Source organism: Anthonomus grandis, chromosome 1 (assembly GCF_022605725.1).
Source record: "Anthonomus grandis grandis chromosome 1, icAntGran1.3, whole genome shotgun sequence".
NCBI lineage: Eukaryota > Metazoa > Arthropoda > Insecta > Coleoptera > Curculionidae > Anthonomus > Anthonomus grandis.
In genome coordinates this window covers 19,304,336-19,321,174 of record NC_065546.1, presented here as the reverse complement: position 1 = coordinate 19,321,174, position 16,839 = coordinate 19,304,336, and the positions used below count along the sequence as shown (strand labels likewise).

Genomic DNA, 16,839 nt, shown 5'->3' with positions numbered 1-16,839 from the left:
CTCAAAGATCTCCAGTACTGTATCACAGAAAGCACTGTATTGACCCATATCAGATTTTGGCGGCTGGTAAACCACACCAAAAACAATATTCTTAAGATTAAGTTGTACAGAAATAAAAACTTGCTCTAACGATGAACAAGAGTGTTTAATTAATCGCGGTTTTAACTCCTTTCTCACAGCGAGTAAAACACCCCCACCATCCTTCTTAGCACTTGTTAGGGCACTTCTATCACATCTAAAATATGCCGTAAACTCCAATTCAGATGACAAAATGTCCGGAAACAACTATGTTTCAGCCAACGAAATTACATCATAATTGCATGCGGATATTGTTTGCTTGAAATGCTTCAGCTTAGGCCTCAGACCCCCAAGGAATCATAATACATTACCAAGGAATCACTTAATCGTTTTTTGGACCTCGTACAATTCTCTTAGAGATTGATGGAACCACATTGGTAAATTTAACTATCACATCTTGACCTTTTTTCTTTCTTTTTGCCAATTCTCCATAAAGTTCTCGGATTTCATCACGCGGTAATTTGGTGAAATCCATTTTAATTACTATATTGCTATCACCCAATTTCTTTTTCTTTCTCAAACATTTTTGTACAATCTCGGTATTATTAAAGCACACTTTTATAGGCCTATTATTGGCTCCACGACGTCCAATTCTATAGACCTTAAAGGGTTCAATATGATCTATTCCCAACTTAATGGACAGAACATCAAGTAGGAACTCCTTATCATGACTAATTCTATTATTCATATCATCAGAATGACTTTTCTGAACATTAAACATCATAATATTATTTTTTCGCTCATTTCTATCATTTATCTCAGAAATTATAATGAAGTTACTATCCTTAATCTTATCATTTGTTGATTGAGCAGGGGTTCTTAAATGTTTGAAGTTTCTGTAATTCCTCCACGAGTTTATTAATTGTTGATTGCTGAGAAACAATAAGTTTATGCAATTCAATAATGCCGTTCATCAGATCACCAATGGAAGCATTTCTCTTTAGACAAAAATTTTTTTGCAAAACATTTCAACATTTTTACATTTACAAAAACATTTTTCTTAGACAAAATCTCAGGTAATGACATTTCATCGCCCATTCCTACATTTTCCTGAACAGTCTTTATAGAACTAGAGCTTTCATTATCATTATGAACACCAATACTTGACAACCGTCTGTTGTTAACTGTACAACAAGAACTACACTTCCACTCATGACTCTTCTGCTTTTTAAAAGTCGCATAGATTTTGTCAAATTCAGTTTTGGAAAGATTAGAGCAGCCTTTATGAAACCAGAATTTATTGTAAAACAAAACATGTGATAAATAACTACAATTGGCAATTCGGACAGATGACTCGTTAGTTTTGCTAGATCAATCACAGCAGCAGGCAAAATGAGAGGAAACAAAAAAACTGTTACGATCGTATAATAATATCGCCGTAAATACACTTATAAGTACACAGCACCTTCAACAATAAGCTTCTAATTAATTAGCCGAAAAACTATCATTTTGTCAAATATTTTGCAACAAACATAAACACGACTTATTCGCTAGGCTGCCGCGACGTGACTGATAGAGTTCTTTTTATTATGGTATGCTTTCATGTAAGATATAAAATAGTAAAATCATGATTAGATTAAAAATTGAACACCAAATAATATTATACCAATTTCATTCGGAATTGTTCAAACGAATAATAAAAAACATTAAAATTAGTCCAAAAAAGCTGCACCCTGTTTCGGTAATTTTTTTTGCTTTATATGTGATTTGACTTTTATTTTGAATTTCTTTACTTCTGATATGGTTTTTTTTTTTTAATTTTTTTTTACTCGTAATTTCACCCGGAAGGGGATTTTTATTTTATTAAATAAACCTCCAGAGCTTTGGACTGGCTGTTTTGAGTTAAGCTCCTGTAGAGGCTAAAACCCACTATGAGAGAAGTGGCAACAGTTTTATTAAATAACTATCCCCATACCAGGTTAATATCAGCTAAACACCTAGTTTTAAGTAATGTATAGAGTAAGAAGTTTAAGTTTAAGTTTAAATAATGTATGGAGTAAGAAGTGAGACAAGCTTAAATCCAATAATTTTATTATTTTTGTAATACTTTTTTGATTTATTAAGAAGAACTTCTGGGTTAGCCTTTGTAATGTAACTTTGTAAGAACTTTACTTTAGTACTTTAGCTTTATTATGCTTAATGTAAGAGCTTCTTTAATAGTTGGAAGTGACGTTAAATTTGCGAATAGTAAAATATTTTAAATCGTTACCTTTAATTTTAAACTTTTGCAGATATTTGAGAAGTAAAATTTACTTGTGGGCTGTATTTAAATTTTACTTAAATTAGAGAAAACACCTTTTAGATCTTTTCATATTAAAATAAATTCAGTTTAATAATGAACACCGCTAAGAAAGAATAGACCGATAAGAAACGAAATTGTATTATAAAAAATGCTCCACTGTTAAATTTTACAAAATACTTATTTAAACAATTGTCTAATTAAAATAAAATTGTTAAAGACTTACCTAATGAAACTGTGTAGTCCCAGCTTTCTGAATCGTTTTTGTGGACATTTAATTTTTCTGGCTGTAACAAAAAATTAAAATAAATATAGCAAATAAGGTAGATTATATAAAAAAGCCACTTAGTGGCCCACCAGTAAAGTACCACGAGTAGTATAAAATGTAAATACTTGTACGTGGTGACCATCAATTCAGTCATAAGAAAATTAGCAATAAAAATATGCAAAGAGTTTCAAATACAATATATACCACCTCCCTCATTAATTAAAAAAAAGACAATATATTATGTCATATTTCGATTAAGAAAAAGTTAAGTTACATTTCATAACCTTGGTAGAGGGTGTGTCTTTCTATCTTCAATGGAATTTGAGCAACATCTTTGTAATAAGTTCCAGTTACTTCCCGCGTTTATGAATTTTCTTGCAAATGCAATTATCCATAATCTGTATCTCTATAATGTCTAATCTCTAATCTCATATAATGATCTGCTAAGTCACCAGCCCTAAGCAATTCATTAAACTCGCTCAATATATAGAGTGCAAGTAAGTTAATGCAGAATTAGAAAGAACGCGTTTTTTTATGAAGAATATGGCACAAATGAATAGTGGTTACAGAAGCAATTTTGAACAAAAAATGTTGATAAAATGTGAAATTAAAGAAAAACCTATCTTAACCTGATAATAACCAAGGTGGTGTAAAAATTCTATTTGAATGTTGTCAACGACATCTGGAATAATATATTTAATTTCCTTGCGTATTTGTTTTTTTAAATCTTCTAAGCTCGCTGGTTTAGTGACATACACTTTACTTTTTAAGTATCCTCATAAAAAGTAATCGAAGGGAGTTAAATCTGGCGATCTGGATGGCCATTCAATAAACCCTCGTCTAACTATCCAACGATTTAAACAGGATAAAGCAAATGGATAAAGCATAGTGTGGCGGGGCTCCATCTTGCTGAAAAAACAGATCACGTTGGTGCATGTCGGGTTCTTCCAAATCCGAATACAAAGTTATCAGAGCGGGGATAAGATCATTTTGAAGAAGGTCCAAATACCTCTTATTAGTGAGAGTGTCATCAAAAAAGTAAAAGTAAAAGAGAGTGTCATCAAAAAAGTAAGATCCTAAAACTCTTCCTTCCACTATACGGCACCACACATTGGCTTTTTAAGGGTGTTGTTTATGACATTCTGTGCCAATGAGGGTTTTCGGTCGCCCTGTTTGAAGCCCAATTTATTTTGTACATGTTCCACGGGTTGCCTACCCACAGCGCGGCACATTGTTATTTCTAGGACGACGTGATTGGCTGTAACGCGAGGCGTAGAATATCATAAAAAAAGAGAAAGAAAAATGTAGTGGAAGGTTGTTGTTGTCATTATGGTGCCTCCGCCGGTCTTTGAAATCATAGTTATTTTTATTGCTAATCATAAGTAGGTGATCAGAGATTGATTTTAATGGGAAAATAAATACAGGAGAAATGTATTTTCTGCTTGTTTTATTAGGCTGCCTAATCAAGTGCCAACTTCTAACCTAAAAACCCCCGTTCACGCCCAGTATCGACAATTATGTCTGTTCACATGGCCGTTTACAGTAAAAGTTGCTTCGCCAGAAAATATTATTCGTTTTAGAAAATTATTTTTATCATTACATAATTGCTACATTTGCTCACAAAATTCATTTCGGCGATAAAAATTATCTTTCGATAGCTCTTGAAGTAGGAATATTTTATAACGGTGGAACTTTGCTTTTTTCAATACTTTATGAACAGTAGATCGGGGTAAATTAACATTAGAAGCCGTGCCTGTGATTGTGCCTTTGTGATTTTCTTGGACCGTTAAGCTCATCTTCTTCAGTTATTGAACCTCGATCACCTTTTAGAGTATCCCGAACATGCCCGAATTCACGAAACTTTGCTTCAACTCTACTTACCATACTTTAGCTAATAGCTAAGGCGACCGATCAGGACAAGATGCATTAAACTGACCCACGAGCCACCTCCGTTTGAGTACGCGACATATCTCCGAAACCAAACATGCACAAGATTTCGATTCTTTCACGTTCGGTAAATTTCCTTATATATTTTACAACATTTATTCATATTTCATACAATAACAGTAGGTAATAAAGTGTAGTTAGCAATAAAACGCAGGGTGACACTGCTTTCGCCTCTTAAAAAGAATAAACACCACTTGCAAATGTAAAAATACTTCAAATAGTTGCACCAAAATACATTCACTTTTTGACACTGACTGTTAGGAGATTTTTTATATTTTAATAGTTAGCTCGCCATACCCACGGTTTTAAATACCTCATACCATTTTGTATCACTCGACATTCCCCTAATTCGGCAGAAGTGCTCGTGATTTATGGCTTTGTACCCGGAAAGCGCTGAAAAATACGCGCCGTCAAAGGATCGGTTCCCGCGATAAGTTCGAGCCGCCTGTAATAAAAAAGAAGTAGGGCATGCAAAAAATAATAGTTGTAACGAGTCTGAATTTCGGTTTTCGCCTTTAAAACAGTCGTTGGAGAGTTGTCTTTGCGATATGTTAGATCAGGTGGTTGCATATTAGATATGTACCGGGCTCCGCGCTCTTTTATAAAAATCCATAAAATATAAATAGTTGTATATAAAGTAAAGTGTAAAATCAGAGATTGCCGCGATTAACCAGTTAAAGTTTAGGAGAATAAATTAATTTCTCGTAACCAATTACACGACTTTCTTTTTCTGTCTACAAGTCGAACACCCGACGTAATCCCTAATCAAATAGGGTGGAACCTAACACTGACAACAACTAAATAACCAAAATACCAAGATTTAATTTAGATAGGTATTTCTTTAAATTTACATTTTATCATCTATTTTCGTTTAAAATTGCTTATGTAACCATTATTCATTTGTATCATATGGTTTGTAAAAAAATACGTTCTTTCTGATTCTGCATTAAAAAACGGTGGTTTCCATTTAAAAAACATATTGATGACGTCATATCTTTTTATTTGTCTCAGCCTGTATATTTAATTTCCACGTAAAAAAACTCAAAACCAAATATTAAAATCGACGGGATCGGGATTTTTTTTCAGAAACATATATATACTCTCTAAACTCTAAAATATGCAGGGTGTTCCTTAAAGACGTGCTAATATTTAAGGGGGGTGATTCCTGGACCCGTTTAAAAAAAAGTTCCTATGAACATATGTCCTAAACATCTTAACTTTTGAGATACAGGATGTTAAAGTTTACAAAAAAAATCATTTTTTTAATAATAACTTAAACAATATTGTAGACATTTTTATGAAATTTGGTACATGTATTGGTGAATAATCGACTAATAAATGAGATAAAACTGTGGACTGTATAAAAAAAAAATTTGATATTATTCACCATTGAGCGGCGAAACAAAGGGGCCTTAACGACTTACCCGTGAGGATCTAGTTGCTGGATCTTCGTGCACTTTATAGGTCTCATGAATTTGAGGCGCCTCTGTTTACACTAATTTTGAGTTTGCAGAATTAAGGTTTTTGCGGTACCCGAAAAGATGGTGGTACTTTCAACGAACAAAACGAGAGAGATACTGCCGCTTATTGCAATCCAAAATTTTTCGCGCATAGCGCATGTCGCATAGGCCATCTTTTTTTTACTAACGCGCAAAGATACCGGGTGCAATGATATATTAAAATTACTTTATTCATTCCTTGCAATAATCAATTATAGAATAATTTTACTGATATCAATCCCAACAAAAATAATTCTCCATACTATAAAGTATTGACCATGTATTCTATGCATCAATACAGATTTTTTGATGTGCAAAAAAAATATTTTCTCTGCCAGTGGCGTCCCTACAGGTCTTCTTTTGAATATTTTTAGTGCAAAAATTCTACGCCACTGCTTTTTCTTAAAATAAAAATTATTTTTAAAATCCTTAATAACTTTTTAGCAAATTTGATAAATTTTTTTTTTCGGCGGACGCGACGCATGGTTTTCGCTTAAAAAAATACAAACAATTTTCTTTCTCTAAAAATCTAATGCGGTGTAAAAATGTTTGTTCCTTGATTGCAAGCAAATTAAGGGATCAGATTTATTACAAGAAGTATGAAAAGTTAAAAAGTTTTACTAGTTTAAGAAATACTCAAGTTTTTAACGCGTTTAAATAGTAAATGGGAGTAAAAAAGTGCCAACGAGTCTTTATTTAACGCAAATAAAGTCGCGGAGTCGCCTATGCATGTTTTTTATTGCTCTGATTTTAAATGTCAAATTGTTAAAAACCATCAAAGCGCGTCAATTATTTGATTTTTAACTATTTATTGATGTTACTTCGTTTCCACGCTATTTTTCTGAATAACTATATATAGCAAATTATACCAATGAAGAAAGGGAAAATATAAAATCCTCATCCATTTTCTCCAAGGGACCACACAAAATGTAAACAAACAAACAAAAAACAATGTCACGGTCTCATAAGCAAATTTTTATTGGCTACACGTGTTTCGCCCTGTATGGCCTCGCCGATAGTAACGCAACAGAAGCCAGACGTATTTATGAGGAAACGTATCCGAATCGTGTCCTACCAGATAGCCGTATCTTTTCAAATATTCATCGTCGACTTAGGGAAACTAGTTGTTTCAAGAAAGGTACTCCGGAAGGTAGATCTTGAACTGTCAGAACCCCTGAGATTGAGAACGCGACGCTACAAGCAATCGAAGAACACCCTGAAACGAGTACGAGAGGAAGATCGCTAAAACTCTGCATATCTGCAAATTGTTTGGCGCATTTTGGTTGATTTCTTTATTATACCCATACCATATTTTAAGAGTACAGGCATTACCTACTTCCCGGAGATTTTCCGTAGCAAGTGAACTGTTAGTGGTATCTCCAGAATATTATACTAAATCCGCAGTTTTTGTTATATAATACTAATACTAATACTAATACAGTTTTTGTTAATATAATACTAATCCACAGACGAAGCAAATTTTTCTCGGAAGGCAGAAGAAAACACCCCCGCCATAACGGAAACTCATTTTCAACACCAATTTTCGGTTAATGTTTGGGCAGGAATTATTGGTGATTACCTAATAAGTAATAGGCCCATTTTTTCTACCAGGGTGCCTTGATGGTCGGTCATATTTACATTTTCTCGAAGAAGAACTGCCTGGGCTTCTTAATGATGGGCCACTTCTGTTAAGAAATCGAATATGGGACATGCACGATGGTGCCCCTGTTCATTTCAGTTTAATTGTCCAAAACCATTAAAATACTGTTTATCCGAATCGATGAATCGGTCGTGGAGGACCACAACAATGGCCAGCAAGATCCCCGATCTCAACAGCTTAGATTTCTTTCTATGAGGGCACCTTAAAACTCTAGTTTATAAAACTCCCGTAAATACTCCAGAAGATTTAAGAGACCGAATAGTTGCCTCGTGTTTTTTGCACTTAAAACCCTGTTGTTTTTAAAGTAAAATTAGGTATTTCTGAACTGATTTTTGCCAATTGATATTATACATACTCAATCGCTCAAAATAGAAAAAAAAACATTTAATGGTATTTAACACTGTTAGGAGATTTTTTATATTTTAATAGTTAGCTCGCCATACCCACGGTTTTAAATACCTCATACCATTTTGTATCACTCGACATTCCCCTAATTCGGCAGAAGTGCTCGTGATTTATGGCTTTGTACCCGGAAAGCGCTGAAAAATACGCGCCGTCAAAGGATCGGTTCCCGCGATAAGTTCGAGCCGCCTGTAATAAAAAAGAAGTAGGGCATGCAAAAAATAATAGTTGTAACGAGTCTGAATTTCGGTTTTCGCCTTTAAAACAGTCGTTGGAGAGTAGTCTTTGCGTTATGTTAGACCAGGTGGTTGCATATTAGACATGTACCGGGCTCCGCGCTCTTTTATAAAAATCCATAATATAAATAGTTGTATATAAAGTAAAATGTAAAATCAGAGATTGCCGCGATTAACCAGTTAAAGTTTAGGAGAATAAATTAATTTCTCGTAACCAATTACACGACTTTCTTTTTCTGTCTACAAGTCGAACACCTGACGTAATCCCTAATCAAATAGGGTGGAACCTAACATAAAATTTTGATCCTTCGTGCCTGATGTGGAAAATATGGTAGTGCGACCCATATTTAGTGTATTTTCGTCGATGTTCCAGCAATCAGTGTTCCTAGTAGCAGGAAAACAAGTCAATAATTAAAGGTTAGTCAATTATAACCCAAGTAATTAAAGCCAGCAGTAAACCTAGGGTCATCCTGACTTCCAAAACGTTACCTTAACGTTTTTGATAAGCTGTTTTGTTCAAATTAAGCTAAGATTTGTGCAAGTTGGTTTTAATTACACCTATATAGTTTGGTTTTTATTTTCTATTTACATTTTAACCTTCGTAACCTACAGTAATTAAGCTGTTTTGTGGATTTTTACTTGAAACCTATATTTATATTTTAACCTAGTTCAATAAATGCAACCATAATTTAATGTAGAGTTTATATAACCCTTAATAAACTAAATCTTTCAACCCTAAAAACCTATCTGACATATTATAAACTACATTTTTAGCTCTAAACCTTATTTTTTTTGATTTAAACTTATATGTTTTTAAGATTAAAATTCTCATATTCACCCTTCTAAGAATTGAGTTATGCATTTTAAATAGATTTTTGCATATATAGCCTTAAAAACAAAATATTTGTATCCAGCCTACTAAACTATTGATGATAAAATTTAATAATTTAATTTAAATTTTATTTGGTGTGTTTTTTAATCTCTTTCAGGTTTTGTAAAATTTGGTTTAGCCTTGGTTGTTTAACCCATTAATTTTTATATTGTTGTTTTAAGATTTGTAACCTTTAATTTTTCCTTTTTGGCATAAGTAAATAAGTGCAAAACTTTTTATTGTTTTCTCAGTTACCATCAAAATGACGGAAAATCTTAGTGCAGAACAAATTTTAGATAAAGCTAAGGCAGAAATAAAATTCCTCATTAACAAAAGAGGTCACATGAAAGCCTCTCTAACTCGTTTCCAAACATTTTTAAATGCCTTACCCCAACTCGAGCTTTTAACTCCTTCAGACCTCGTCCAAATTGAGACCAGGTTTAAAGCTGCTGATTCCCTTTTGCAGGAATTTGAACAAATTCAATTGGGTATCGAAGACATTTGTTTAGTGCACAAACTGCCTGATGCTCAAGATCAGACTGAGGTCAGATCAGACTTCGAGGAAAAATACTTCTCAATAATTTCCAAGGCAAAACTTATATTACAAGCCACCAACCTCAAAAATGCTAGCAACAATCCTGGTTTAACCGTTGAGACTCACCCTGAGCTCAGCAACAACCCTATAAATAATATGGCTAGTATTTTATCCACTAAATTACCTCCATTATCCATACCAGAGTTTTCTGGTTCTTACGAATCATGAACCCAGTTTCATGAAACCTTCGAGGCTCTTATTGATAAAAATCCCTCGTTACCCAAGGTGCAAAAATTTTACTATCTCCAGTCTGCCCTTAAAGGAGATGCTGCCCAGATAATTAGCTCCCTTACAGCTACCGATGGCAACTATGCTGTTGCATGGAATTTACTCAAAGAGCGCTATGAGAATAAGAGGGCCATAATTCATGCTCATATGAAAGCAATTTTTAGCTTGCCATCCCTCAAAGAAGATAGCCATATCCAGTTACGCAAATTCTTAGATAACTTTCAAAAACATTATCGATGTTTAAAAAATCTAGGTGAAAATGTGGATAACTGGGACACACCCTTAATATATCTACTTACCTCAAAATTTGGCCAACTTACACGTAGGGAATGGGAAATCTATTCCAAGAATTTTGATAGCCCTTCAATCCTTAACCTCACTACATTCCTCACAGAGCGTTGCCACCTCTTAGAGTCAATTGATTTTAAAGTGCAAAATAAACATGATCCAAATCCTCAAAAGAGTTATGGTACACCTAAGACATTCACCAATGCCGTTTTTGAAAATAAATGTCCTGTTTGTAAAGATAGCCATTTTGTCTATGCATGTGAGAAATTCCTCAAACTTCCTGTGAGCGAAAAGTACAATGAGGCGAAACGTCTAAAATTATGTACAAATTGCCTACGTCCAGGTCATTTTGCATCTGTTTGCACATCCAAACATTCTTGTAGAGCTTGCCAGCGAAGGCATCATTCATTGCTACATTACCCCACAAATAACTTTGAGAAAGATTCCAGGCACATAACCTCAAATGTAAATCCAAGTATTACTAAGCAACCCTCTCAAAAAACGCTTTGCGCCCAAATAAGGGCAACCTCAAGCAATAACCATGATGGTATTAACCCAACACAGTTGCCCAATCCTCAAAGAGGTAACATAAATCCTCATCTTTGTGAAACCCCGAGTTTCTTGCCATCAAATCAATTACCCCACGCTACTTCACACCAAGTGGTAGTAGATCAAAAGGTTTGTAATCCTCAACAAGAAAATAATCTTCAGCCTGATTTGCCTATTGATTACAGTTTTGCTTGTGCTAATTCTGTACCAAATACTTTTGTGCTCCTATCTACTGCTTTAGTTTATGTTTATGACAGCTGTTCGAGACCCATACCCTGTAGAGCCTTACTTGATAGCGGGTCACAGTCTAATCTTATATCAAAGACCTTGTTTGATATCCTAAACCTCAAGTGTGAGAAAGTGCACATCCCTGTTTGTGGTATAAATCAGGGAACAACCTATATTAATAAGAAAACCTCATTAACGATTAAGGACTTAAGTAAGAGTCATCATTTTAATCTGACTGCCTTAGTAATCGATAAAATAACCGATAAATGTCCTCAGCAGACGCTAAATATATCTAATTTCATTATTCCCAAAGAAATTACTCTGGCAGACCCCACTTTCTTTGAATCCTCTGAAATTGATCTCCTTATAGGAGCTAGTCTATTTTATGACCTGCTTATTTCAGGTCAAATGAAACTTGGAACAAGGAATCCTATCTTGCAGAACACCAAACTTGGTTGGGTAATTTCTGGACCTATGCATGTTTCCAAGGGTTTTACACCCCTGAAATCCATATCGGCTTTTTCCTTGAATAATGAGTTTGAGCTAAAACAATCACTTGAGAAGTTTTGGCACATTGAAGAACCCTTCCATGAACCCTGTAAATTTACCCCAGAGGAAATGGAGTGTGAATCCCATTTTAAGAGTACCTTTACTCGAACTTCTTCGGGTAGATTTGAAGTTAGTTTGCCCTTAAAGGGCACGGTATCCAAACTAGGTGATTCCCAAGAAATTTCCATGAAAAGATTTTTGGCTATTGAAAGAAAACTTATAAGGAACCCTGAACTTAAATTCTCTTACACGCAATTTATTCAGGAATATGAAAAATTAGGACATATGTCAAAAATTAATTCCCAAGAAAAAACGTCAGACTTCATCTATTACTTGCCCCACCATGCCATTGAGAAATTCGAGAGCATTACTACCAAGTTAAGGGTAGTCGACGCCTCATCTAAAACAACAACTGGCATTTCTCTAAACGATATTCTAATGGTTGACCATTGGTATCATGTGATTTCGTCACAAAATCCTGCAGATATCTCTAGAGGTATGAGCCCAGTTGATTTGGAGAGTAATAATCTTTGGTGGCACGGACCCTCCTTTTTATTGAAACATAAAAGTTTTTGGCCTTCAAATAATCATGTGTCGAATTACGCTCGACAAAATACCGAGAAATCTAAAATAATCGACATTAATCCTAAATCCTTAATATTCTTTGCAAAGGAGAGCAATGATTTTGTTATGAACCTATGCTCGAAATATTCCTCTTATTCAAAGCTCATTAATGTAGTCGCTTATTGTTTGCGATTTCATTTTAACTTAAAATATAAAGACAAAAGAATTACTGGTGCCTTGTCCCAAACTGAGGTAATACAAAGTGTCAATTGCCTTGTAAGGTTAATTCAGAGTTCCGCGTTTCCTGAAGACCTATTCAGCCTAAAAAATAATAAGACGATAAGGCCTAGTAGTAAGCTTAGTACTCTCAACCCTTTTCTTGACAGTGATCTCCTCCTACGAGTAGGTGGTCGATTAAACCATTCTAAGCTGACGTTTACCCAAAAACATCCTATACTGATACCTTATAATCATCCCTTTTCTAAGCTTGTTGTCACCCATGAGCATATAATTTTGGCCAACAAATGGCAAGCAACTGGTTAAATCAGTGATTCGGAAGTGCATAATTTGTTTCAAGTCCAATCCTCGATCATTAAAAGCCCAAATGGCAGCTCTACCAGTGTCCGGGTTACTCCCTCCTATGCTTTTTACAATACCGGTGTAGATTATGCCGGACCTTTTGTTCTAAAGGACTCCAAATTTAAAAATAGGAGGCTTCTTAAGTGCTATATTTGTTTGTTCGTGTGTTTGACAACCAAGGCAATACACCTTGAACTAGCTACAGAGCTTACCACTCAATCTTTTATTTCTGCCTTTTTGCGCTTTGTATCTAGAAGAGGTCTATGCAAAAATCTACATTCTGATAACGGTTCTAATTTTGTTGGGGCTAAGAATGAGTTTGGCAAAATTAACACTATTTTAAGAGATGAAAGGTTTCAAAATGCGCTAAGGGATAATAAAATTCAATGGAGTTTTATTCCTTCTCACTCGCCACACTTTGGTGGCCTTTGGGAAGCTTCGGTAAAGTCCACCAAACAGCATCTTAAGCGTGTTTTAAATAATACTCCTCTACACTATGAGGAATTCTATACCCTGCTTGTACAAATCGAGGCCATACTGAACTCCCGACCGCTCACTCCTCTCAGTGATGACCCGAATGACCTCGAGGCGCTGACACCAGGTCATTTTCTTATTGGTCGCCCTCTTAATAAATATCCAGAGCTGGATTTATTGGACGTTCCTGATGGTCGCCTCTCCAGGTATCAGCACCTGCAAAAGATGTCTCAGCACTTTTGGCAGAGATGGTCTGATGAATTTCTGCATACCCTGCACCAAAGGTTCAAGTGGAAGTCCAAGGTCAAGCCATCGGAGCTATTAGGTTCTCTGGTCCTATTAAAGGAGGACAACCTGCCTTCCTTGCAATGGAGAACAGGACGTGTTGTCGACTTACATTCTGGAAGTGATGGAACAGTTCGTGTAGTGAGTGTGCGAACTTCTAGTGGTGTTGTGAAGCGCTCTATAACAAAGATTTGTCCCTTGCCCATCGAATCCCCCCCGTGACATTCGCGAAAGTGAATAAAAAAGGGCTGTCCCCTTGTTGACGCTGTAAAATGTGTTTATTTTGCTTAATTTAGTATTATATGAAATCTATATTTTAAGCTAGCTTTTAGTTATGCTTTGTTCTTCCAGTGGAATAATCATTTGTATTTATTTTACGAAATGTTCATGCTAATTTTTAATAATACAGTCCACTTCTCATCCTATTTGTACTAGGAATATAATCCTTTTAGTTTAAGATTACCTATTTGTTTTTTGAAAAAGCAATGATGCGTCTATTTTTAAGTGTGATTTGGTAATGTAATTTAAAGTACAAATGTTTTTACTGGTGTATGTTAATTTAAGTACTTAACTGCTTATGTAAATCTTAGTCTTAATTTTGCAGTCTCTGATTTAGGTAAGCATCTCATCTCCGTTTTCTGATTATTTTGAAAGATATCTCCTGGATACTTTCAAGGGCGGCGGTATGTTAGGAGATTTTTTATATTTTAATAGTTAGCTCGCCATACCCACGGTTTTAAATACCTCATACCATTTTGTATCACTCGACATTCCCCTAATTCGGCAGAAGTGCTCGTGATTTATGGCTTTGTACCCGGAAAGCGCTGAAAAATACGCGCCGTCAAAGGATCGGTTCCCGCGATAAGTTCGAGCCGCCTGTAATAAAAAAGAAGTAGGGCATGCAAAAAATAATAGTTGTAACGAGTCTGAATTTCGGTTTTCGCCTTTAAAACAGTCGTTGGAGAGTAGTCTTTGCGTTATGTTAGACCAGGTGGTTGCATATTAGACATGTACCGGGCTCCGCGCTCTTTTATAAAAATCCATAATATAAATAGTTGTATATAAAGTAAAATGTAAAATCAGAGATTGCCGCGATTAACCAGTTAAAGTTTAGGAGAATAAATTAATTTCTCGTAACCAATTACACGACTTTCTTTTTCTGTCTACAAGTCGAACACCTGACGTAATCCCTAATCAAATAGGGTGGAACCTAACAAACACCAACAACTTACCTTTTAAGACAACATCATCGATGTTCATATATAAAAACGTAATTTATTCATGTATAACTAGATAAAGAAAAATTTGACATTTAATATAATCTGACATGTAAATAAATATGACATTAACATATAAATGACATTTAATTAATTAATATAATATAATAATAAAATCACAGCTCGTTGCCCATAGCAACGAGCAATAAGAAACATGCATAGGAGACTCCGCGACTTTATTTGCGTGAAATAAAGACGCGGTACGGCACTCTTTTACTCCCATTTACTTTTTAAACGCGTAAAAACATGAATATATCTTAATTTTTTTAACTTTTCATACTTCTTGTAATAAATCATCAGAACTAGATCGCCTAAGATACCCACAATATAAGATTTCGTCCACGATGTTGGATACTTCAAATTCATTTGGTCGAGTCCTTGGTAGATTTTCTTACATATTTTGTAAAATTACTTATGCGCAATTAAAATAAAACTTCTTTCGCTGCTTAAAAGTACTGAAACTGATTTTGTGTGCAGTAATTTCTAGCAAAAAACGTATTTCTCTTATTTCATTTCAACAGCAATAGTTTTGACGAAGGATCTTGCCGTATCTAAGAGTGCGACGTATCTCTAATTAAGGTTGATCACCATCATCCTCCTCTTCTGCTATCTTGAATCAAAGTTTAACAATTCATAATTGAACAAATCCCGCAATAATAAATATTGCTAATAATACTTTAGTTTACAAATATCATAAGACCTTAATACTTTTTTGAAATACTGACTGTCTCTTTAAATAATAAAATCCTGTCTTTGGAATTACGCATTTAGATTCTAACCATCCCTAGAAATGTTATCAAACATAGGAAATGTCCAAAATCATATAGTCCTAAGGAAGGAAAATGTCTGACAAAGCAAAAAAAAACTAGAAATTACAAATACAGATAATTCGGATGAGCTTACTTTACTTGTTCCAATCTTCGTAGTATTTCAACTCGAATCTTTGTAGTAAATTTAACATTGCTACTACTCGTAATATGCGAATGCCTGAACAATTGGATGTAAATAAGGCTACCTTACCAGCGAATGTTAACTTTACCTTACCTTCGAATAACCCACTTTTATGGATTATTTCACGAAACATACATCTCTAGAAAAAATCTACACATTTGAATAATGTATTAAGTGTAGATTTTACAGAACATCACTCCACAAGTAATTCCGCAGGACTGCGTCTATCAAGAACTTTCAGCCATATCAAACTAAATACAATACAATAATCAAAATGTCTTGATTGCTTTACTGGAGGTCTGTCAAGTAGACTATATTATTTAGAATATATATATTAGAAATTTATTAACCCTTTTCAAATGCCTTTGATATGGTACATACCCCGAATTTGAAAAAATCAATTACAACTTGAGATGGAGATTCCTTTTATGGTTGAATTCAGTCATACTTATGCGATAGCACTCCGTGTTACTACCTGCTGTAACAAAAATTGGTTTTCATTGAATACTTTTAAGTTTAAGAACATGAGCTTGTGAGTAGTATAGATAGCATTTATAATTTGTGGGCCAATTTTGACAAAATATAAAATTTAACTTGCATGTCGATATTATATGCATGGCTTCTATAATGGTTTGATTCATAAAGAGGATTTAAGATTAATAACTTATCCGATCTTTTATATATTACAAGTTTTAGAAGAATGTTTAAATAATTATTTGGCTCTCAGCTTTGGCCTGTACCAGCAGATTGGTCTACAGTCAAAACTTGCGAAATATTTTATGAAACAAGCCTTAACATTGTCATCAAATCAGTATCGTTTGAATTTTTGCCTTATTTTTCTTTATAAACTTATTAATAATTTAATTTAATAAATTATTTCTCTATCCATGGTTGTCATCGGACGAATTATAATTATACTTCATCGATGCATTAAAATAAAAAAACTAATGACTGTTCATGATTTTAGTAGTGTTGTAGAGAATATTAATTAATAAATCCACAGTTTATAGTTGTTACCCTTTTATTAAAAAATCTCGCAATCAATCTCCTCTATAATCATTATTTAAATAAT

General features: G+C 34.3%; 1 protein-coding gene and 1 long non-coding RNA gene across 3 annotated transcripts in view; both read right to left on the bottom strand.

The window, feature by feature from the left end:
• Positions 1–16,839, bottom strand: part of LOC126739447 (heterogeneous nuclear ribonucleoprotein L) — an 840,569-nt gene that overhangs the window by 619,217 nt on the left and 204,513 nt on the right. For both annotated transcript variants that reach the window (XM_050445127.1, XM_050445137.1), the window contains exon 5: positions 2,544–2,604. In XM_050445127.1, coding sequence (XP_050301084.1) covers positions 2,544–2,604 — 61 coding nt within the window. The remainder of the gene's footprint in view (positions 1–2,543; positions 2,605–16,839) is intronic.
• On the bottom strand, positions 5,057–10,786 carry LOC126739571 (uncharacterized). Its single transcript, XR_007661659.1, has 2 exons — positions 8,617–10,786; positions 5,057–5,313 (listed from the first exon to the last, which is right to left on the bottom strand). It is a non-coding gene; the product is annotated as an uncharacterized LOC126739571 (long non-coding RNA).